Source organism: Triturus cristatus, chromosome 3_2 (genome assembly GCF_964204655.1).
Source record: "Triturus cristatus chromosome 3_2, aTriCri1.1, whole genome shotgun sequence".
NCBI classification, from domain to species: domain Eukaryota; kingdom Metazoa; phylum Chordata; class Amphibia; order Caudata; family Salamandridae; genus Triturus; species Triturus cristatus.
Genome location: NC_140584.1, coordinates 414,080,096 through 414,105,683, shown reverse-complemented (window position 1 = coordinate 414,105,683; position 25,588 = coordinate 414,080,096). Strand labels below are relative to the sequence as shown.

Sequence of the window (25,588 nt, the reverse complement as noted above, 5' to 3'; positions counted from 1 at the left end):
TTTTCTGGTATCAGTTAACACTGGGTATGAAGGATATATGTTGTAATCACAGGATCCTCCCACTCAAAGCTGTAGTAAAGTTCTTTACCCGAGATACCGTTCTCCATGCATGGTGCTCCCACTTCCAGCCAGCGGTAACTGCCACTGCCTGGAATTTACAAGAAGCCTCGTGACAACAGAACCATTGCTTAACTAACATTGCACACTCCGGTATAATTACGTGTTTGGAATAAGAGACACAGTTTGGGATTACAAGGAGCAAGATCACAACATATCTTCATTCTTTCACGAAAAGAATAATGTAAAGATAAAGGAAAGTTAAAAAAGTTGGCCCAACAATGTTTCTCTTTTGAAACCACAAGACAAAAACAACAAACAATAAGATACAGTGAATTGAATCGGAGTAGGAAAGAGACAAAACCTTCAACACAATGAGAGCAAAATAATGTCATTAAACCACAATTATCTTATATATTCTTGTAAATATTTCGGGGGGGGGGGGGTGTCTCTGTGAACTGGAATTACCCCTTAAGTCACCACCATCCAAATTGTCCCCTCTTGGCCGAGAGATATGTGAATTGCCACTCGATCTCATGCCACACACCATTTGGTGATCTTGCAACATCATGTACCCACTGCACTAATCATCACCCTCAAACCCTTCTTCTTTCCTTTGTTTACCGCATGGGATTTTGCTTACTGATGAGGAGGAAGAATTCTTAGCGCAGGGACACTCCGTTGGAGTAACCAAGCACTCTATAAACTGCTAATCTAATCTTACCTCCCTCACTTTAAAAAAGACAATACTTTGCCAGTCTACGGAGGTTCCACCTCTCTCCATTGACAAGGACTACATGCCAGTGGTGCCTTTGACTTGAAATGGCCACCAAAACTTACTTAAGCCCTTCTTAATACGACCAGAACGCACTTTGACCCGTTTTTTTCTTCCACTGAAAAATCACCACTCACGCGCCTTTTCCTTCAGTCGAGTCCCTTACCCAAGATGGAACAAGTTTAGTTATAGGTCTTCACCCTCTCATTTTGTAAAAGGGAATTTATTTGGTGGCTGCATTCTCCGTGGTGCGATACACCCACACCAAATCAGAGTCCACCTCAGTGTCTAATTGTTTGCTCAAGCTAATTCCAGAACACCTTTGATCATGCAATTTGCCCTCTCAACCATTCTGTTGGCCTAGGGGTTTTACAAAGCCTTATTACACCTGCACCCAAAAACTCTTTCATCTCCTGAGATGCCATTTGAGTTCCAATAAGTGGTGTCGTGAGGTCCCTGCTCCAGCAGCTTAATCGGGGGGGAGGGGGGGGCGGGCTGCAGAGCTCCTGCTGAGTCCTCTAAGCTAGTGACGAGCAGAATCGATCAGTCCTATTAGTGGAAGACCGCTCAGTTAGGATCGCACCTCCCAGTAACTAGAGCACCATTGCTTTACAGAAGCTGTAATCCACAAGCAGAACATCTTTCTCCAGAGGGCCTTTAATGACTGCCTATGTGAGTGAGAAGTGCAGCAGAGGCTCGCTTTCACTTGCCACATTACATGCTACTTGACATCTACACTGAATGCGAGTGCCACTCATTTGTTCAATGTTTTTTCCTCTCTCGTTTGGAATAAAACTAAACTAAAGTTATTAGCATTACTACATTTAATGCTACAAACCAAACCTGTATCCCTTAACATACGAGATCGAATTACACCGAATAGTATTTTTTCTTTTCCCCGTTCTTGCAATGAAGTTGAATGGGGAAGAGTTATATGATGAGCTGTTCCAACCTGTTACCTGAAAATAATACGTTTTGAATGACAGAATTCCCCTTCAACAACTTTCTGCCTTCAATGATGAAATAATGCTAGGGTTTTCTCTTCAAGATATCTAACAAATGATAATTTCATATGCACTGGTTGCTGCATTTCTAATTTGAAAAAACTGAAATACGAGCTCAAGAGTGGATGAATGCAGATTAGATGTGTAAACTGGGTAAATTGGTTAGATGTACCATTTGGATGTTTTAAAGTTATAGGCAGCTCTACCTTCTTGGAAGGAACCCGCCCAAAAACTCTGTAGAAGGTCAGCCTCAGTGCGAAATGCCTTTTTCTTTTTTGAGCACTCCTCAAAATATGCCTGGAAAAAGTGAAGCTTTTTGCTTCATTCTTCAATAATTATACTGTACAAAGCCCACCACATCGAACTTCCCTAGTTAAGTTTGGGCTTGCACATTTCCCATGTTCATTCACTCAAGGTCATGCCAAACATTGTTCAAAGTGGGGGAGGGGGTAATTTAATTTCTGACTATTCCCCTGGCTCTATTGTTCGTAATAAGGACAGCAGGAAAACTCTCATTCCCAAAACCGTCACGTAGTAAACTTATTGTGATATTAGTATATATTTCCAGAAGAAACTTTACAATCAATCACCTTGAGTGATCGTCTATCAACACAATTGCAAATCTTTTTGCACGGTTAACACGAGAGACAGGACCAATAAAGTCATGACACACACTGGGCCACATTTGACCTGGGGCCTGAAGGCTGCCTAGTGCAGCTTGGGAACCCACCTTCAACTTCTTTTTGCATTCCTTGCCCTCATTACTCCGCTCCACCCATGCCACTATATCTTTGTCCATGCCTACCTACCAAAACCCCGTCCTCGCCCTTTTTTTGTAACAGCTTGCCCCAGATGTCCCTCACTAGCTATTTCAAGTAACTGCTTTCGAACACCAGTATGTGGCACAATATTGTCCCCACGTATTACCACCTTGTCAGCAACCAATGACAAGTCATCCAACACTCTCCTGAAGGGCCTCAGGGCATTAGGCAGCGCACTTTTTTCTCCTGTACTGCCTTCAAAACTTCATCATTATTCATAGCGCATAACACCTCCGAGCTACTAACTGATCCACAACTCCAATGAATGACATCCTCCACACTGGCTACCGCTCCCTCTGCCAAACTCCCACTCACATCTTCCTCAGTCCAATGGTACCCTTGACAGACAGTTGCCTTGGACATTCCTCCAGCCCGGTATGTATTCAGCTGTAAAATTGTACTCCTGCAACCATGAAGCCAGCTTCGCCGACCCTTTACCTGTGCCACCTAGGGATAACATTTTCATTAGAGGCTTGTGGTCCGTTTAGACTAGAGCATTATCTGATGTCTCCACACAAATGTTCTAAAATATTCCCTTCCCCATGCTGCTGCTGATGTCTCATTTTCGGTCACAGAGTAGTGGCGTTCAACAGCAGTCGGGGAGCGTGAGGCACACAACAGTTTTCGCCGCTGAGCCATGCACCGATACTGGTGGCACTGTCATCCACTGTGAAAATTGGCGGTTTAGGGCGGAGGCATTATTCAATCCCCCTTTTGCAGCCAAGGTCCCTGAAACCTTGTTGCTGTATTTTGATGAAAATTGGGGGTCTGTTTCGAGTCGCAAGCTTGAATGGGAAACCATGAAACTGGTCCTCGGAGGGGTCTGTATCAAAACAACCTATGGGGTATGGTGGCAGCTGGAACAAGATAAAAAAAAAATCAAGAAAAAGAACAGGGCAAGTTAGAGGCGGGGCTTCCCATGGCCCTCCATGTAAGAGAGGAATGGTGTTTCACCCAAGAGGCTCTATTGGGAAAAATAGCACAGATTAGAAAAATTCACCTTCTCTGCGTTCCGACAGCGCTGTGTATGGAGGGGGGGCAGAACTGGCGCTTTGCTTGCTCGATTGGTAAAACCGGAGATGCTTGCGACAACTATATTACAGATTAAGGATGGTAATGGGGAGATAGTGTATTGACAGTAGATGGTGTATACACAGCGAGCAATTTTCGAGGTCCTGGCGGTACATCTAACCGTGTATTCACAGCAAGAGGTTCCACCGGGGGAGGTCATACAGGACTTCTTGACTTCTGTGGCGCTACCCAGATTGGATCCAGAGGTAGCAGCTGCGCTGGATGCCCCGATCACTAAGGAGGAACTCTTGGAGACTATTCGGCATCTTAAGCTGGTGTAGAGCCCCGGGAGTGATGGCCAGCCGGCGAAGTTTTTTCTACAGTACCTGCCCCTCTGCTGGCCGACCGACACTTAGAGGTGTATGGAGAGGCACTGGAGGCTCACTCCCTACCGGCCTCCATGAGGGAGGCAATGTTGGTTATGATACCAAAGCCTGATAGAGACCCCTTACTAGCCAGCTTCTACTGGCCAATCTCGCTTCTGAATTTGCAAGCCTCATAAAATGTTACTGGCCCTGCAGGTCAAGTCACTTAAATATTCTAATCAACCTAATTATAATGCTCTTGGACCATAAACTAAAGCATAAAGTAGCAGCACACTGTAATTTGCAATCAACAGACCTTACATTGAAACGGCCACAGGTTCAGGTTCAGAAACAAGTTTATGTAGACATTTGTCCATAAAACATTCTAAAAGAAAAAACACACTAGACAATTAAAAGTTAAAAACATTTAAAAGGATCCCCCTCCTAGCTACCCTACCCCCCTTACACTACATTTTATGATTAAGATTTTGTTTTACAGATCGTAGAAACCGGGCAATTCCAACTGTCACATCAAGATTACGCATTTCAGACAATAACTCCACAGCTTTATCCCTATGGAGGGCATCATTAAAAAAAAAAAAACAGAGGTCTTAACATTTTTATTCTATTTGCAAAATAAAAGGCACCGTCCATAAGAATATGCATAAGGGTACTTTTAACTTTCAGAGGGCAGGGACAAAGACCACTTTTACTCTGTACCCTGATACTGTGTGGACAGGAAGAATAGATTGGGTTACATCCTACCCTGGCCCTTAAAATGTAATTCATCAATCCTGGGTCTGGAAGCCGTGATAGATAGGGATAAACAGTATCCTGGCCCAATGTAGCAATCGAGAATCTAATGGATAATCTCTTCTTTAGATACATCAGGTCGATAGATTCTGACGCCGTAGAAGCTGATTCCCTCAGTGCTCGTTTGCCTGGAAATGGGAGCCAAGATGTGACTTTACCACTATTTACATGAAGGTTTTTTAGTGCAATTATTCTAGTTCTTACGGCCTTTGCCCACATCCTCTCACTGCTTTGGATCTCTTCGCAACACAATTTGGAGATTTTGACCACCTCATCATCCTCCGACAATGTGTTAAAATATATTAGTGCCCGGGTAGAGGCCGCCATACTCCAAGAGACCAAATTGCACTCTCTCCTTATGGCCTGAACCATTGAGCCTTGTGGGAGTGATAAGTCTTTTGAGCACCACCCCTTCCAGTCCCTCCCATTCATAAGTTGGGTCAAGGGGAAAAAACTTCTCCCCCATACAGGCCTAACGGGGGTATCTTCCCGTCATAAGCCTTCAGTAATAGGATATGAGCTAGCCCCCCGAACCTACCATTGAACCTTGACAGACAATGGGCCTGCGATAGGGCCTTCTGTTTAGTGGCATCCCAATGCACTCCCCAATTTAAATTCCTCCTAAAAATTAAACCCAGGTATTTATATTGATCGGTTTGCTCCACCATCTGCGTACCTAGATTCTAAGAGAAACTCTGTAATTTTTTACCAAAGATCATAATCTTGGTCTTTTCCAGATTGATACAGAGCTGGTTCTGCTTGCTATAATTTGCCAGGGCATTTAGTTTTGTCTGCCAACCTATTGGAGTATAATCCAATAGCACCAAATCATCTGCATAGAGCAGACCAGCAATATGCTGGTTCCCTATTTTTGGCGAAAAGGACTCAGATTGAGAAATAAAAGTAGGAAGGTAGGCCAAAAATAAACTAAAAAGCAGGGGTCCTAAAACGCACCCCTGGCGCAAGCCATTGTCAATAGAAATTCTTTGTGATAACCGCCCGACTTATCTAACTCCACCTGAGCCCAATTGCCAGAGTGCAGGGATTGGAGTGCCCTAAGAAGATTTGGTGGTAGGTTCCAGGAGGCAAGATTTTCCCACAGAGTATCCCTATCCACAGAATCAAAGGCTGTCTGGAAATCTACAAAACAGCACAGCCTCTGATTTTCCTCCAGAGCCTTTCGAAAAATGGCCCACAGAGCAAAACAGTGGTCTATAGTGGAATGACCCTCACGAAATGGCAAAAGAATTTCATGGCCCACAGAGCAAAACAGTGGTCTATAGTGGAATGACCCTCACGAAATGGCCACATAATTTCATGGTTTTAAAACTATGTAGTGTTCATTTCATTTCATTTCATAAGGCTTTATTCGAACATAAAACAAGTTCATAAAAGCACAAATTAGGCATATACATTGAAGATAGTACAGAGACAGAAAATGTCATCAGCAATAAAATTGTTAAAAAAGCATACTTTTCCTAACATTAATAGATTTGAGTAGAAAAGTAGCTGTATAAAAACACACATCAGGATGGTGCAAGTTAAAAAGTAAACTCATACAGTCTTTTAACGAACTCACCCCATACTTAACAAACAAGGGTTTTAAGTAAGCTATTCGGATGAATCTATACAATTGACAGAGTAGAAGAAAATGCATGGTACTTTGTGGGGTACAGTTGTCACAGGGACACGGGCCATCTGGATGTTTACTCAGGGAAGGGAAGGCAACAAGGTTGTGGACTACTCCCATTCTAAGTCTAATTAACACAAACCGATGTGCCTTCCAGGTTACTTGTGACAAATAGGGTTGAAAACCCACAACTTTATTTAGATCGTGGTAGAAAACATAAGTTGAGAGATTAGAACTGCTATGATGTCTCTTAATGGCAATCTGATTTAAGTTATATTCTTTGAGATGGGATTTAGATACCACATCTACCCCATGGTGATCCTTAATAATGTCGATGTTAAAAATCTCACGGAAATTGTCAATAACATACTTCAACCATGGGATCCTTGTAAAATAATCCAAGGCAAGACAATCAGAAATAATGGCTCTACATAAAGACGTCTCGTCCTTAATCCATATTGAACGCCATAGAAGCAACGGTCTAAGGGAAATCAAGTCTGAGAGATAAGGCATACCCAATTCATTGTGCACTAAGGCATTTGACACAGAGCTTGGTAGGCATAAAAGTTTCTTCAAAAATGTATTCTCCTCGACCTGGAGCAATCCTGCCGGGGCGTAGCCCCAAATACCAGCTCCGTATAGGGCAATGGACACACACCGTGATTGAAAAATTTTAAGCATGTCCTTTACCCTTCTATCTCCTAACTTGCTTGCCATGGTAAAAATTCCATAAGCACTCCTGGCCATTTTAGACCGTACATTCTTATGTTCATTAACCCAGGAATTATTATTTGAAAAAGTAACCCCTAGATAGGAAAAATTATCTACAGCCTGAACCTTTTGGCCCTCTATAAAGAAGGCAGGCTGTTTTTTTCCTGGTCTACGCCCGTATTCCATGGTAAAAGTTTTAGTTTTATTTAAAACTAACTTTCTGCCTTTTAATAAACTGCATAAAACCATCCAATAGCTTTTGAAGACCATATGGTGTACGAGAAATTATGTAGTGTTCAATGTCTGGAAATCCAGTTTCTGCAAATATTTGTAATTTGCACATTTCCAAGTAAAGTGTTCTGATTTGTTTTGCTCCTTTGTAAATCTTTGTTTGCATCACACTTCTGAATTACAAAAAAAAGTTATTTCATAATTCCTGATATATTTTGAAATACTTGTGCTATTCATTTACTAGCTGTTTAAATGTTAGAAAAGCAGCCTGAAATTTTACAGCCTTTTGTTTCACAATTATTGTCAAATAACTCACTTGACCAAAAGCACCAACTATAAGAGACAGAAAATTAAACCCCATTTTCCAGGAACAGAAAAGCAACAATTAGTAAAAAGACAAACTGACATTTGACCTCAGTCCTTGAACAGACCGCAAAGGTGTTAAGACAAAAAAAGGATTTAAAGGCATCTTTGTTGCTCATTCACTTACTGAATGAACATAACACCTGTTCCTTTCAGTTTAAGTTAACTCGCCGGCACGGACGAGTAAATATTATCAATAGCTCGACCTGATAAAATCTCACTTGCTACGGCAAGTGGATTTTTAGAGGCCTGATTTAGATGTGAAAATCCTCAGTGGGATGCTGCTGGCCCGCCTTCTTCCACATATACCTCACCTTATACCCACAGACCTGTCCGGGTTTGTCCCGAGGCATAGTGCCACTCATAATCTGTGACGCCTGGGGCATGTCTGGCATGCCCGTGACTCATGGAGGAGGATTATGCCGTGGCATTGCTGGATATAAAGCAAGGCTTCGACTCAGTAGATTGGTCGTATATCTGGCTGGTTTTACAACATGTGGTAGTGGGCTGCAGCTTCCTTTGGTGGGTCCAATTGCTTTATACTGCACATAGGACCAGAATACACGCTGGGGGATTGGTATCTCACTCATTTTCATTAGGCCAGGAAACCCGTTAGGGCTGCTGTTTATCGCAGTTCATTTTTGCGGTTGTGATGGAGCCTCTGGTGGCTGCCCTTGGAAGGAAAGATGGATGCCTAGGGAATACCTCTTGGGGAGACCAAACACATGGTATCGGTATATGCTGACCACATGTTGGTATATCTTCGCCATCTGACACATTCAGTACCCATTCTCCTTGCGGTATTGGGGAGGTTTGGGGGCATCTCGGGTCTTTGGATAAACCCGGGAAAATCGAAACGGGTCCCATTGGGGAAATTGGCAGCTTGGCCAATGGATCAGTTGCCTGTGGTGGGGCTCCTGTGGGTGGCAGAGGGCACTAGTTATCTGGGGGTTCGACTGGCGAATACGGCCTCCTCATATTTTGATCTCAACTTTGTTCAAGGTCTACGTGAATCCATACTGTTCTGGAGAGATCTACCTCAGTCCCTTATAGGTCGAATAGCCATTGTAAAAATGATTATTTCACCCCGGTGTCTTATCTGCACTACAACATTCCTTGTATATAGTCCCCAGGTGTTATTTCCCGATGTTGGATGGGCTGCTGGTGGATCTCTGGGGGGTGGTACTAGACTCAAATGGGTAAGCTTAGCGCTACAGAGAACGAGAGCTGCCTGGAGCTCTTTTACATGGCCTTTCACCTTCAACATGCAGTCCACTGGCTGGACGATGACGATAACTGGGAAAAGCAACTCCTAGTAGGCACACATGATGCCCTCACCTTGCCAGAACTCCTGATGCTCGGATGTGGGGTTCCCACCCGCCTCACCTAAATTATACGTTCTGTGGCTGCCGTGTGGAAATCCACTGCTCTGAGAGTGGTGAGACATGCGTCCTATGCCCCGGACATGCCATTATGGCTGGTGCAGCCCTTCACGTGCATTGCTGAGTAAATGCCATTGAAGAGATGTGAGAGTGGATGTCAGCTGTTGGGGGACCTATATGGGAATGGGTGCTTTATATCGAGGGAGGAGGCCAAGACCACCTTTGCTTTGGAAGCGGGGCAGTTTCTACAATCTGAAAAGATTTCATGAGTGTCGAGGTAGGTGTGGCCGTCCTTCCCTGAGGAACCCCCTGCACCATTGTCCTGAAAGATATGCTTTATATGGCCCAAGGGAGACTACTAATCTCACACTTGTACCGTGCACTTCAGAACGATAATCCAGGTGGGACTCTTCCTGTGCAGAGGAGGTGGGAAGCTGTCCTAGGGGAACCGCTGACGGAGCAGGAATGGTTAAGAGTGCATGAAGGTGTACGGGAAGTGAACTTCAATGCCCGGTTTAAACTTACCCAATACAATTTTATACATCAGACATAACCATACCCCACGGATGCTTCATATGATTTACTAGGGCTGCCCTCGAGGGTGTCCCTGGTTTGGAATAATAGAGGCAGAATTCTTACATATAGTATGGACTTGTCCACCCTTGGCCCTGTCCTGGGACACTATACTGGCATGCCTGAAGAGAACTACCGGGTGGGCGGTGCCCAGAGAGATTCAATCGGTGATCTGGGCCTTCTTCCCGCTCCCAAAAATAAGAAATTGAGCAGAAAGTTTGTCCTTCTGGGGCTAGTACTATCGTATCGTATTGCGATAATGTGGCAGAGCCCTATGCCCCCACTAACTGAAACCTGGTTGGAAGACATTTGAATGGGCGACTGCTGAGGCGGTGCGAATGAAAGATGTCAGGAGAAATGAAAAACTTGAAGATGACCTTATAGCATGGGCTAGCTAGCTGATCTCCGGGGAGCACCAGGATCTGGAGTGAATGGGCAGGGGACACAGGTAACCCCAAAGCACTGATTGCATGCTGACTGCTAGCAGATGCCAACTAGGGACACCTTGGGATGTCCAGGATGTTCATAAATAATCCAACTTGACTGAAACACGAGATGTTTGGCATGGAGGCAGGAGAGAGTGGAGGAAAATGGGAGGAGTTAATTTGTTCACTGTTCGCATGAGAAATTGTAAAGCAACCCGGAAGGGATGGTTAACTGATACATTGTGATTATGAGACAGGAGACTGGGGGTGGGGGAAAGGGGGTGTGTGAATACATTCTTGATGATTTCCTGTATTGAAACGCCTGTCTGTGGATCTCAAATGCCAATAAAGTTATGTTTTAATAAAACGCTCTATGCCACTCCATGACACATTACTAAACTCTGCGACACTCTGTTCTACTCTACTCTCTCCTGCTACTCTACTCTTCGCCACAGCATTCCAGTACACTCTATGGTGCTTCACTCTGCTCCACTCCACCCTACGTCACTCCTCTCTATGGCCCATCCTCTTAATGGCCCCTCCACTCTAAACTCTCTACTCCGCTCTACACAACACCATGCCACTTTACTCCACTCTATTCTACGACATTCTACCCCACTCTGCTCCACCCCACTACTCTACTGTACGACAGTCTGTGTAACTCCAACTCTCTGTGCCACTCCACGTCACTCTGTGCCACTCCACGACACTGTCACTCCACTCTATGCCACTCCACTCTACGACACTTCACTCTACGACACTCCACTCTCTACCACTCCACTAGTTTTTAGCCATGCTGAACAGCAGCCAAGCTGATGCACATTGGCAAAGCCAATAGCTCTTGCATAGGCGAGACCTATTAGCTTTGCAATGCTTGTTACCTATTTGTATGTTTGACCCTATTGTGCGTCTCGGGCCTATTTTGACTTTAGACTCGGTAACAGTTAAAGTTCATCAGCTAAGGTTTATAATTGTTGCAAAAATCGTCCACCTCCATTTGGTCCCCCTGTTCACCAAAACAAATGGTCGACACTTTTCTTTATTGGCTGTTGGGTCGCTGGTGAGTAAGGCCAATGAATTGCTGGGATTCTATAAATGTATTTAACCACAAATTCCACCACATGAACGAGATCCTCTCACACCTGGGTATAGAGGCATTTTTCTTTTTGATTTGGGTCTTCAGAAACCCCAATCTGCTTTTATTAGGCAGTTGTATTTGCTTGAGAAATAAAATGAATGTGTACGCTCACCCTGTGAGCTGTTCCAGTGTTAAGCACCAAATATTTGCCTTTGTATCTGATGAGAACACAACCCTCCCTTTTACCGCTGTGAATATCACCTCTAAGCGGCTAATCGTTGTGGGTGGCTGAGGAAGAGTCGGGAGGGGAGAGAGCTAGGAGAACACAGCTGGTTTAGTGTCCCTTTGGAAGGTGGTATATGGAAGCCTCTATCTCGACGATTGCTGCTCCAATATAAGAGCTTGCAGGCTTGTTTAGTGGCTTCCCTCTCTGGGGCGTTAAGAGAATGAATGCTAACTGGATGGAAGAATCGCATTCATGTGGATTGGTGTTTGCAAAATATGTATTGGAATGAGCCTGCAATTTAATACCTGATTAAAGTTGGCACAATACTTTACCAATACTTCTGCTGCTATTACTATTATGTTTGTTGCGGAAGATCAGGAGACATTCCCAACAAACAAGCTCAAGTAGAAAGTATGGAAGTCGGTACCTGTAGATGAAAGAAGCGAAGGTATTGCACCAAAACAACCTTCTTAGCTAAGCAAAGGGAACCAGAACCGAGGATGAAGGAAGGGTAAAAACAACCGCAAAGGACAGGTAGGACGTGTCGCGATAAAGCACCTTTAGCAAAGCACACAGCTGGCAGGCAATAAGCAAATGCTTTAAGCACCTTCTTGTGAAAGTGGACGAGTACTGACCCAGAAGTAGAGGTCAAAGACCCAGGAACTCCTATCTACGTAGTGACACACTAGACTCCTAGCTAATCGCTTGAGCGTCACCTTCTCTTCCATAAATTCTAAGCTCTTCAATTATGTGCTAGTTTGAACATTGATTACAATTGGAGGAGAGCTCTGGTAATAGTTTGAAACCTTCCACCAAACAGTTTAATTGCAGAACCAAGCAAAATAATGCGTAAATAAGAAAACTGCTGAGTTAGCTAACCTTTCTCTGGCCCAATTTTGACTAATGTGTCTTTGTATTTTGCATTTTGGCTTACAGCAATGGCATCTGAAACGGGCCCTGGTACAGCTGAGCACACGAGCAACCCTGTCCTGGAGCGTTGCCTTGAAGTGTTGCGTAGTGCCAAAGATGACAACGAGCAGTTTGCAGCTCTTCTATTGGTAAAGCTTGATATTTATTTTAGTGTTAACAAAATAGTTCCGACAGCTGGAGTGCACTGGCAGGACTCAAATATCGTTAAAGTTACAAGAATGTACATTTCCTCTTATTTCAGGTTAAGTAGTTTTTTTATTTGCTTAATCAATCAAATAGATATGCTCACAAGATGCTTGCACTGCTAAATTAAAATGTATTAACTAAATATTTCCTACAGCTACTTGTACATGGCGACTCAAACAAGGACTGGAAGAGAGTGGGCATTGTTTGTTGGACGGCAATTGCCTTGCACCTGATTACTGGTTTTTATTTATTTCTTTTTCTTGTTAAGTTTCGCTTGTGCTGTGCATGCGAAGTCTCTTGTAAGCAAAGAAAAAGCTTAAAATGGACTTTGAGCTGGACCATTACTTACCATTCATTGGCTCTGTCACTCGTTTCCTTGCTTCTTATTGGTCAGAGCTTCGCCTCGGTTTCCTCCTGGGGCTTCGTGTGTGTCCCTGCTGTGGAGCTTGGACCAAGTACAGCTTTCTGTTTGCGGCCAGTGTTCTGCCACTTGCCGAAGATTCCTGCATGTACTCCTTTGTTTTTTTTTTGTTTTTTTTTTTTACATGCACTCTATAAGAGTGCATATATCAGCAGTGGCTCTCTTTACCCCGCTCTCCTCTCTGTTGTGTTTTGTTTCCCTTCCACTCCTCCCGCTGCCCATGCGTTGTTCACCACCCCCTCCTTCTCATGCTGTACGTGCTTTGTTCTCCACCCCACTCCAGCTCTCTGTGCTTTGTTGTTCCCCACCACCCTGTTCTCCTCCTGCTGTTCGTGGTTTGCTGTTTCCCCATCACCCCTTCTATCTGGATTGTTGTTCCCCACACCCGCACCCTTCTCCTGCTGCAAGATGTAAGAATACAAATTGACAAAGCCGATAGGCTTTGCCAATGCTTGTTTTCCAGGCCGTTATTGTAGGTTTAAAATTCAGAGAATTATAAAATCTTTGGTATCAAGTAGTGTATTTATGGTCCATCCTATGCTAAAACCAGTTTGTTTATTAGCCAAAAGTATTAAAGTTACCACTTTAAAGTAGTGAAAATCCAACCCAGTGATGCAATTGTAGCCTGAAATTAATGAAAATCATGCCAGGAAAGCCCCTAATAGGCAAGGAGGTCTTACTTCTTTCTCTCCCTCTTCGTGGTCATGATCAGAATGAGTAAGCTGTCTCTTACTGTCGTTTCAAACAGAATTATTTGTTTCCTTCTCACCATTTTGGCAATAGAAGCCAAAATAAAACTATATATACCCAAGCAGCGGAAAAGGAGAATTGTGATTTTTGAAAGTTTCTGTTTTGTTGGAGTAAACCTTGTTGTGAAGATGTTCTAGATCACTTCTATATAGAACTGATGGAAAATATCTGAAAGATATCCAAAAAGAAGAAAGTGGAATAATAAAGTCTACTGAAACTAAAGCGCCAGACTAAAAGGTATAACTAAGGCCAATTGAGCCTCATTCGACTGCTCATTTGATTTATATTAATGGAAGGGGGTTATTATTTCTGCGAGTGGGTTTAGTTCTCGCATTTTGGCTACAGTAAAATGTTCTTTGAGTCTTTTAAGAAATCAAGACTTTCTATGATTGCAGCTGGAAGCCCCATAACGTTGCCTGAAACGTGATGTTAGCATGTTTCCCTTGATTAATTAAACACCTAATCATGCTGTATCCATTCACCACTGCAATCTAGCATCCCATCTCCCCCCCCCCCCCCCCGCGAAAAGTTGTAACTAATATACTTTCATTGTCTCTGCTGATGGTGTTTTCTCGCTGTCGTGTGTAAAACTCTGACATTGCTCCTGGTCTTCTGAAAGAAAGGTGAGAGCTAGGAAAGAGGAATTAACTGCCCTTGGGGTGGAGCGCAAACAGTGCCAAAAAGGAAAGCAGCCAGTATGATAACTCATTGTGCTGATTTCGATGTGTGTTAATTCTGGAGTAAAAAAGGTTTTTGTAGGCTGAAGTATTTCCTCTATTTTATTCTTTTAATAACGGTCTAAAGACTGCTTATTGGAAAAAAATTATTGGAGATAAGTACATCTCCTCCACCACCAGTTTACCTCAAAAAATGTGGAGCTCCTTCCATGGTTACCACTGCTGTCGATTTTTACCCCAAATTAGTTTTGAAGCTAATTTTGATCTCTGTTGCCTACAATTCTCTTGTACTATTTTTGGAGGTATTTTCCTCCAGGGATAGGCTAGAGTTACACATCTAATTTCACTTCATTGACAAGGATTCAGAACATTTAAGCTGGGTGAATTAATTATATATTTCCTATTTGTGAATTTTATCCCAACATAGACGTTTTTAAGAATTTCACTAGAGCAGATTTGTTGACTAAGTATTTACTTCTAATCCTTAGAACAGAAAACCTTTCCTGCACCAAATCTTTCCAGCAGCAGTTATTAGAATTAATAATTCCCAGCAGAGTTCAAAGGCCTGATTATCTGTCAGCCCATAAAAATGTACACAGCAGTGAAACCATGGATGTTGATTCATTAAAATGCTTGGGGCAGGGGAAGTGACATCACACACTTTGACACACTCCTTATATCGTCGTAAGTGATCTCATGCCACTCAACATTGGTTGTCTTCCCAGGAAGTGATTTCATTGTATTAGAATGGACTACAATAAAAGCGAGTTACCATAATAGTAAAAACACTAAAAAAGAGAACACTATTTAAACTTTCATCCATATATGAAGGATGCTGCATTGTATGCCCGAGGTAAAACGGTGAGCAGCAAAGAGGCATGCCTTCATGGGCACCACCATCTAACGCGCAAGTAAAATCCTCATATTTCTAGACTTAGGCTCAAAGGCCCAGACATAAAATCCAATTTCAAATCACATAATTAAATGCCCAGGCAAAACGTTCATATTTTCAGACGGAACCTCCCTTTTCCCAGGCTCAACCTCTATTGGACCAGGTATAGCCTGAAATGCCCTGGAACAGCCTCATATGGGCTGACAGTCTCAGGCTGCATTGACCTAAATCATGAATACGAATATTAATAATGAAAATCACAATAATAATACTGTAAATGCCAGTTATAAATGTTTTCTGGATCAGTTTGTGTTTTTGGTCATTTTTGGACAGGTGTATATAGCATATCTTTAGAAGTACATTTGTTTCCAGGTATGAAGCACTGTATAAAAACTTGTTGTTGGTATTATATAATGATAATATATACTTATACTACTACTAATAATGTGTCTTTTATACAGTACTTCAATCCACACTTGTGCAATTTCTAAGCAGTGTAAACTCAAGATATTAGTATTATCAACTCCGTGATTACATGTTTACTCAGTTAAGCCTTAAAGGGCCATATGTAGGTAAATTACATTTACCGATTCTTAAATACCGAATTTTACCGATTCGGTATTTATGAATCGGTAAATGTAATGTAGGTAAATTATTACCGATTCGGTTAATGTCGGTATTTTAGAATCGGTATTTACCGAATCGGTAATGGCAACTGGCTTCCCATTCATTCCTATGGGCCTGGAGGCCCATAGGAATGAATGGGAAGCCAGTTGCCATTACCGATTCGGTAAATACCGAATCGGTAACAGGGGAGGCATCATCATGGGTGGCAGGGTGTCACATTGACACCCTGTTGCACCCCTGATTCGTGCATGTGTGCACATGTGGCGCACATACATGCCCTAAGGGCATGTATGTCTGCCACATTGCACATTTCAAATAGCACAATAATGCTTTCTTACAGGTATTCGTCATTTACCATCAACTTTTAGTTGGTGGTAAATAACGAATCCACACACCCACGAGACACTCCCCCTACATATCATTTAAGGATTCGGTATTTACCGAATCGGTAAAATTACCGATTCGGTAATTTTACCGATTCGGTAAATTACCGAATCCTGAAATATGCCCCCTACATAGCAAAAGCCTAAATACCGGTCGGTAACTGGTTATTTACCGAAAATCGGCCATTATCGACCGGTATTTGGCTTCCTACATATGGCCCAAAGTGCTGAAAATAGCGGACCCAAAATATACGCTGTGTGTGTCTTCTAGTTATTTTTTAGGGTGATCTATTTTCATTGGGCTTTTGTCCGCACCACTCACTTTTCAGCATACACACTGAGAGACCGACCTCTGTGGCACCACGCTCCAGATAACTGTTTCCTTACTGAACTTGTGACCTGTTTGTTCGTTGTTTTTTGCAACATTGCAGATTTAATCCGGTAACACTGGCTGCAAACAAAACCGAAAGTTAACATAATGTTTATCAGGATATAACAAGAGCAGTCCACACTAAAGTGAAATTCTTGTTTTCCCTTTTCAGAAATTAAACATGACACAGTGAGTCCTGTAAATCTGGGGTCGGGTCACAGGGACTGTATCAGGGGTGGCAAAGGGCAAGCCAGGGGTCACTCGCGACCCCTGGTTACGCCTAATTGACGTCTCTGAGTGAAACACTTCACTTTTACCTCCAGAATCCTATTCCACAACTCTCGACACTTTGCGACTATTTCTGATGGTTGCTAGTCAAGCACTTCCAAATGATCCCCATAACAGCAACTCCCTACCGAGGACTTATTTGGGACGGTTAAATTGGTTCAGACGCTAATCTGTCGAACTAGAAATGGAGATAATTAATTGCACTACACAGTGAACAACATTGGCACCTGGGGTGGGTACCTGCCACAGAGATCTGGGTGTTTGCCACAGGCACACAGATGCATTCTGGCAGACGTCCTGCCGTACAGTGCACGAGAAATAATACTACTTGGCTTACTCTGGTAACGCTGCTAATTTTGAAATGTGCCTGTGCCATTTAAGGTACAATAAATATTAGCGATAGAAATAGAGTGGCTCCCACTCCGCTGAATACGGTGGTATACAAGCCTTACAAAAGGCCTCATTTAGAAATTGATACGGTGGAAGCACTAAGGTGAGCTTGGACAGGGATAGCTAAGAGAGCAAAACTTGAGGAATTTTATGCGCCATCTATGCCGCTAGGAGGCAACCCGCTCCTGGCTCCACTAGTGGACAAAGCAGTTACATTACGAGCCTCGGCCCACGCACTGGTGAAGGGTGCAGATCTTTATCCAGATGATACATTTATAGCAGTACAACAGATGTGCAAGGATAGGGAGCCCACGGCGTCAGACACACTTTTATATTATCAACTTAGAGCTGCTTGCTGTGCTTGTTACGTGTCTTTCCCACAGGCGCCGCCCGCACTACCAGCGCTAGAGAATGTGCTGGCGAATTCGTCGTCTCGCAAACTGATTACGGGTATATATAGCATCACGCAAAAGGAATCGCCGATTATGATGTGTACGGCCAGGGCTGAATGGGAGAGAGAGGCAGGTATTGATATCACGGATAGGCAGTGGCATTACTGCTGTTCGCAGCTAGAACACCTATCACCCAATTATAGATTGCGGCTAATACATTTTAACTTTTTCCATAGACTATATCGTACGCCAACCCAGCTGTACCGCATGGTATACACCTGGATACTAATTGTTGGAGGTGTGGGACACCGGGAGCTACATTTTCACACCTGGCGTGGGACTGTGAACGGATAGGGAGGTATTGGGAGGAAGTGTTCGAGCATGTTCGAAAAATCACGAAGCACAGGATACAGGCCTCCCCTCTGACGGCGCTTTTAGGTTTTGTATTTGAGGTCCCAAAGAACACACGTAAACTTGCGGCCATGCTGCTGCTACTGGCGAAGAGGCAGGTAGCTATTCATTGGAAAAAACAACAGGCCCCTACAATAGAAGAATGGGTGAATACTGTGGTTTACTGTAAAGATCAGCTGTCGCGATATTGGGAGTTAATGCCACTCAGATCCAGGCCGGCAGATATCTGGAAACCGTTTGAGGTTTGGCTAGCAGCGGGAGGCTCAGACCTGAGACGGAGAGAAGTGGGAAGGTACTGGTGGTATCGCCATAAAGTAGGTTTGAAAACCAATCTGTGATTTACAGTATATGGTGCGGACGGGAAGGGGAGAACCTTAGTAAGACTTGGAGCATATGGGAACATGTGAGCATATAGGACCACAACAGCCAAGTAGACTGTATGACCAACTAAGAAATATCATGGACGATTAAAGTAAGGCAGAGGGGGTTGGTGGGGGGGGGTTTGTTAGTTGTTTAGAATAAGTTAATTAAGCACAAATATTTGTAAAGAATGGCACTAAGATGATGTACGGGTACAGTGGAAGCTGTAATGCGATTATGTTGCATCGCTGCCGTCCCGTTGGGTTGTGGGCACGTTAGCTGTGTATTGAGAGAAATGCTGAAACCAAAGACTAACTGCCGGCCTCCGCGTTGTGTGCTACGAGCTGTGTCAAACTAACTTTCCATATCTAATAAAAAATAAATAAATAAAAGGTACAATAAATATTACATACATAGTTTTTTAAAAATAATTTTCTGCCAGTGAGTATTGCACTACTTATGACAACGATAATTTCTGGGCTCTGTCGCAGATGTGCTGTATTACTCTACAGGTGGTTGAACACTGTACTAGATCATACCACTTAAATTATTTCTACTGCACGTATTGTGCAGCTTACAATTTTGAGAAGGCAACAGAGAATGAGACGATGCAGGGAAAACTTGTGTGACCAAAGGGAGAATGGTGATTTGTTTGGGAAAGGAGTGTTGAAGTCTTGTGAGCATCTTGTCACACTGAGATCATGGTCTGTTGTCTTGGATGGCACCAACTCACATATGTTAACGAGCCCTGCAAGAAACCACTACTGATTGCTAACCATTATTGATTCTAAATGCTATGTATGTTTCTTGAATAGCCATGCCTTTATTCTCTTCTTCACTACCATTCTGTCTGAGAAATGCAAGAGCGTTCCTTTGCAAGGGGGCTCTGAAGGAGCACTAGGCCCACTGGAATAAGGAATGATTCCGCTAACTTCTAGAAATCTATACAGAAAATGACTGTGGCTATGTCAAGCTATTCACACATCCTAAGCCATACAAAGTTTAGGGAAATTTAATATACAGCTCAGCAAATGGCTCCAAGAAAAAAATTAAAGTTGGTGCTCACCTGGTATAAGCGCCCTGCCACTGAGGTGCAGTCGCCAACACCAGAAAAGCTCCAGTTTGGCAAACATATATTCACAAAAATACCGAGGAAAACACAGAGAAGTCCAATATCATAAATTGTACACAATAAAAAATGTTCAAAGTAGAAGTTGTATTTATATGTGATTTATTCTTTCCACAGTTTTTTTTCCGATCACATTCCTTCTGCCAAACGTAATATCCAATACAGACAGGCATCCGACACGTGTTTCTTCACAGAGACTTTTTCAAGCCTGCAATGGGATAAGTACATTATTTAACATATGTGACTATGCCATCGGGACAAGTTTAGTAACACCTTTGCCACCAAAAAGTTTTGTGGAGAATATCCATGGGACTCTTAAAAACAGACACATCAAAAGTGTGCACACCCACCATAAATGACTAGAGCAACAATATTTGTCCAAGCTAGTGTTCATGCATAGTGTCATAAGAACATGCAATATTTTATGCAGCAAAACAGACAAAGTGAAAAGAAAGATGATATACTTAACAGGTGATATTAAAGCCTTGAGGGACTCTTATAGAGAAAGTAAATTGGCGGATAGGATCCTATGTGGCAAGAAACTGAAAAATGTACCTAATCTTAAGAATATATGAAGTTTACTTTTTTAAATCTGTTTATTGAAGTGAAAACTAACAGTGTCATGCATTACAGAATCATGTATCGTACATTGCACAGGCTGTCATTCTTGAGAGGCATCAGTACATTACTTCCGGCATTTCACGCAAAGTTCCAGTCCAGCAGTGTAATTTCACACCATACAATGTTCTTCGGGTGATGGGATAGATGGGATCTCACACAGTCCCCCCCCGATACACATTCCATTTAGACCAAATTGCAATCCATTTTTTGTGGCAGCCCCGAGCCACATAGACTGTTTTCTCCCTCACCATACACCAGTCCATGTCCTCTTTCCACTTCTTTAGTTTCGGTGGCACGGCTGCTCCCCATGACTGCGCTATATTACGCTTAGCAACCATCTGCCCCAATGTGACCCATAACCTCCCCTTCACATTGAGGTCTGTGGGCTCCCAAACGTTTAAAAGGCATCTCTTGGCCTCGGGCATAAGAGGAACTCCCCAGATCGTGCTCATACATTTCAAAGTTTGTCGCCAATAACCTTGGATTAACGGGCATTCCCAAAGAATATGTAGGAATCCGCCTTCCATCCCACACCGTCTCATACACTGCCCATCCACGCTTTTACCCATAAGCAGCAATTGCTTCTCCGTGAGGTAAACCCTGTGTAGGATCTTGAGCTGAACTAGTTTGAGTTTAGCAGAGATGGCCACTTCTTTGGGCGACGAGAGTGCCTCCTGCCATTCCTCATCTTCCAACTCAAGACCATCTCTCACCCATTTCTCTCGTAGTGTAGTGAGGGGATCAGGGGTGTGGTGTATAAGCTTTTTATATGTGAGGGATATGCATTTTTCCGGTATGTGCCCGTCGAGCAGTCGGTCTTCGAGTGGGGATGCCTCAGGCAGTGCCGTACCAACCGGGATGTTGGCCTGTAGGGAGTGTTTAATCTGTATATATCGGAAGCGCTCCGATTCGGCCAGTTCATATGTCTGTTTTAGTGTAGGGAACGATACCACTCCATCCCTCCCCCAGAGGTCCTTTATATTCGAGATACCTATGAGGTCCCATTTGTCAAACCCCTTTGTTCGCCCCAAAGTTCCAAGCTGCTCAGCATCCCAAAGGGGGGTGGCCATGGTGAGCCTGTTGGCCCATCCTAGCGCTCTATTGACTACATGCCATATCTGTACTGCGTGCTTCGTGGGTCCTGTGAGTGTGAATCTATTTGGTTTGGAATAAAGTGCTCTCGTGAACCCACCACCGGGCAACAACCATCTATCCATGCCGTATGCCGGGTCATCTCCATTTCCGTAGTGACATTGGTTGATTGCCGCCAGATGCGCTGGCCAGTAGTACTTCCTAATGTCAGGCAGGGCGATACCCCCGTCGTACCATCCGAGCGTAAGCTTACTGAGTGCTATCCGTGGCCTACCATCCCACAATAGAGCTCTCTGCAGGGATTCGACCTCCCGAAAGAAGGTATGAGGTACCATATCCGGGTAGTTCTGGAGGGCATACAAGAATCTAGGCAAAGCCAACATTTTAAACAGTGCCGCTCTCCCGAGTAGGGACAAGGGCAGCTTTCTCCAGATTTCTACATCTCTTCGCAGTCTCTGCAGGGGAGGAACCAAATTCCTCTCGTATCTAACCCTGGCATCGGTGGTTATATATATGCCCAGATATCTAAATCCATCCAGCGCAACCTGTATCGTGCAGTCTCTAGGAAGGGAGGGAGCAGCCCCGTGGAGCACATAGAGCGTAGATTTGCTCCAGTTGATCCGGAAGCCCGAGTTCCGTCCAAAACTAGCAAAGATATCTAACACTACTCTCAACGAACGCTCGTGGGAGGAGAGATACAGAAGGATATCATCCGCGTACAGCGAAATTCTGTCCTCCCAACCTTCGGCCCAACGAAGTCCACGGATAGAAAGATCGTTCCGTATCCATGCTGCGAGCGGTTCAAGGGAGAGAGCAAACGGTAGCTGCGAAAGGGGACACCCCTGTCTGGTGCCTCTGCCCAGGGCGAACACGTCCGACCTCTTATTGTTGACCGTCACTTGTGCTAGCGGGTCTGCATATAGAAGGCGGATCCACCCTATAAAGTTGGGCCCAAAGCCCATCTTTTGAAGCACCGCAAAGAGGTACACCCATTCGAGGGTGTCGAACGCCATAGTGGCGTCCAACGAGACCACTATAGCATCCTCCTGGATTCCGGGGCAACGCCCCAACACTCCATGAAGGCGCCGGAGATTGAGGGCTGTGTTTCGATGGGGTATGAATCCTGATTGGTCCGGGTGCACCAGCTGAGCTATGACGCGGCGGAGTCTGTTTGCTAATAGTTTAGCTAGTATTTCGGGCTCGGCATTCAGCAGGGATATAGGCCTATACGATGTACATTCGTCTCTCGGTTTCCCAGGTTTGGGAATGGTGACCAATGTTGCTATGCGCTGGTCTCTGGGCAGCTTACCTAGCTTTTTACTATGATAGAACATGGCTTTCAAATGGGGCACTATTTTATCTGCCTTGATCTTGTACAGCTCAATAGGAAGGCCATTGGGCCCTAGCGCTTTACCAGCCTTAAGATCCCTATTGCTGTAGTCAGTTCCTCAGTAGTGAGGTCCTCCTCCAGCACGTCTCGATCTTGGTCAGTAAGAGTGTGCAGTTTAATGTCTGTCAAAAATTCGGAAGAGTCGCCGTGAACTCGGAGTCTCTCCGGTACACCCTCTCAAAGTGTATAGCGAATTCTCTTGCTATATCGTGTGGTTCAGTGAGGACGACACCCGTCGCACTTTTAAGTTCGGGCACAACCCTCTGCGTCTTCTCTTTTTTATCTAGCCAGGCTATCAGCTTGCCTGCCTTGTCACCCTGGTCATAGACACGTCCATCCCTATCACGTGCCCACGTTTTAGCCGCGTCTGTAGCTATGGCTTTGTATTCTGCCACTCTTAGCTGCAATTGGTGCGCCGTGTCATCATCTAACCCGCACCCCGTCCTCTCCTCTAGCCGAGCAATTTCACATTCGACCTCTATCAGCTGTTTTTCTTTGTCCTTTCGCCTGCCTGCAATCACTGAGAGGGCCTGACCCCTGATCACCGTCTTAAATGCCTCCCACAAAGTAGCCGGGGAGTCCACTGTGCCCTCGTTGTCGAGGAAGTATTGTTCGATGATCTTACACAGAGCGCTCCTGGTTTCTGGACTTTTCAGGTACCAAGGATTTATAGGTGGTATGCCTCCGACTCTTTTGTCCCCGACCGTAAGGTGGACCCATATTGGCGAGTGATCAGAGATTCCTCTAGGCAGATGTCTGATGCCTGTTGTAAGCATGTCTGCCTGTACCGGAGATAGGATATAATCAATTCTCGAGAGCGTATGGTGGGCCCCTGATAAGAATATATATTCTTTACCATCGGGATGTCGCTTCCGCCAGAGATCGACAAAGCCGAAGGCATCAAGGAAGGTAGGGAGCCACTGCTGTCCCGGCCCTATGTCTCGGGGTGGGTGCCTGTCCGGCGCTCCCGAAAGGACGGAGTTGAAGTCGCCCCCAATCACGAGGCGTCCCTCTGGGAGCCCGAGCAGAAAGGCGCCAAGGTCTCTATAGGATTGAGCTTGCAAGCCCGGTGGAATATACACCGCCACCAGTACAAGTGTACGCCCCTCCCATTGCCCCGCGACCGCCACAAACCGGCCGAGCAGATCCGTCCAGGTTCCCTGAACCTCAAAGGGGAAGGTGTGGCGTGTCATGACCCCCACTCCCCTAGACCCGGTAGTGAACCCCGCATGTGCCACAAGTCTATAGCCCCACCTATTGAGCGCTTTACATGTGTTGCCGATTAGGTGTGTTTCTTGAAGTAACGCCACGTCAGGGGAGTGTCGTTTGAGGTGTTGTAGCACGATACTTCTTTTAATTTTGTCCCCCAACCCGTTGACGTTCCAGCTTATAAGTTTAAGACTTTTGTCCCAATGCATGTCTGGTGTGAAAGCAGTTCGTACCGCCCAGTTGATGAACGATGCCTACCATCCCCAGTACGCTCACTTTTAGTATGCATGACAAACAAAAACTCCCCCCTCCTCCCAGTCTCACCCCATCCCACCACCCCTCATTTCCCAACAGTAAACATAGCAACTCCGGCGTCCAACCCCCCCTCCCTGCTACCCTGCCACGTAGGTTCCAAACTACCCACATCCCCAACCAGCAGAGTGCCTATCACCCCGAAAAGTGAACTGTGTCCTGGGGAAACGGTCAGTAGCCGACCCCAGCCGCCCAGGGCTCTCTCCCCCTTTTCCAGGAAGGTAGTTGCCAAACCAGGGTACCAGAGCGATCCGTCCGCTCTCAGGCGGGACCGGTTGCGGTATAATGTGATGTGTTCCACCCACCGATGTATGAAATGGGCCCCAGTCGTAGGCATGAAGCTCCCCCAACACCATCAAGGTGCAGTCCAGAGGCACAGGGTCATGATTTAAGAACAGTGCACCCGCTCCCCACCGCCCTCCGAGATCGAGTCCCCAGGTTATACATTACGGTTTTGTGCATTCGGCCCCCTGCAGGAGAACGGAAGTCTTGTTTGTCGCAGTCTTGTTATCTTGGCGCCCGGCCCGGGCTGTTGGACCTCGATCTCCATGCGCGCCCAGTACGTGGCGCCTGGTCGACGAGTCCCTCCGCGGTCGTTTCCCCTTGGTGATCTGGCTCTTTTCGTCTAGCGGCACCTCTGGGGCCCTTACTGTGGTCCTGCGTCCCTTCCAGCCAGTCCTGGACCTCCTGGGGGTTGGTGAAGAAGAACGACTTCCCATCCGCAAGGATTTTTAACTTCGCTGGGAAGAACATCATATATTTGATCCCGCGTTGGCCCAGGGTTGCTTTCACCCCCTCAAATGAGCGCCGCTCCTGTTGCACCTTCAACGTGAAGTCTGGGAAGAACCGGATCGTTGCGTTTTCATATTTAATATCTCCTTGGGACCTTGCTGCCTGTAAGATGGCATCCCGGTCTCTATAGTTCAGGATCTTCGCGATGATAGTTCTGGGAGCCGCTCCCGGTCTTGGCTTAGGGACCGGTGCCCTATGTGCCCTTTCCACCGTGAAGAGAGAAGAGAGCCGCGCAGGCTTAAGGTGATTTAGGATAAGGTCCTCCAGGAAGAGGTCAACACTCTGCCCCTCCATTCCTTCCGGAACCCCCACCACTCTGATGTTACTGTGACGGGCCCTCCCTTCTTGGTCCTCAAGCCTCATTGTCACCTGGCGGTGTTGGTGGGTTAGAGCGTTTATTCTCTCCTCCAGTCGTTTCGTGGTTGTTTGGAGGTCCGCGACATTTGTTTCAGTTTCTTTGACCCGCTCTGTGGTTTTGTTCATGTCGCCCCTCATAAGGTT

At 45.0% G+C, this 25,588-nt stretch overlaps 1 protein-coding gene across 2 annotated transcripts in view; it reads left to right on the top strand.

The window, feature by feature from the left end:
- NCDN (neurochondrin) overlaps positions 1 to 25,588 on the top strand; it is a 75,093-nt gene that overhangs the window by 746 nt on the left and 48,759 nt on the right. For both annotated transcript variants that reach the window (XM_085647986.1, XM_085647987.1), the window contains exon 2: positions 12,402 to 12,523. In XM_085647986.1, the coding sequence (XP_085504112.1) occupies positions 12,404 to 12,523 (120 nt within the window). In that variant the 5' untranslated portion in view covers positions 12,402 to 12,403. The remainder of the gene's footprint in view (positions 1 to 12,401; positions 12,524 to 25,588) is intronic.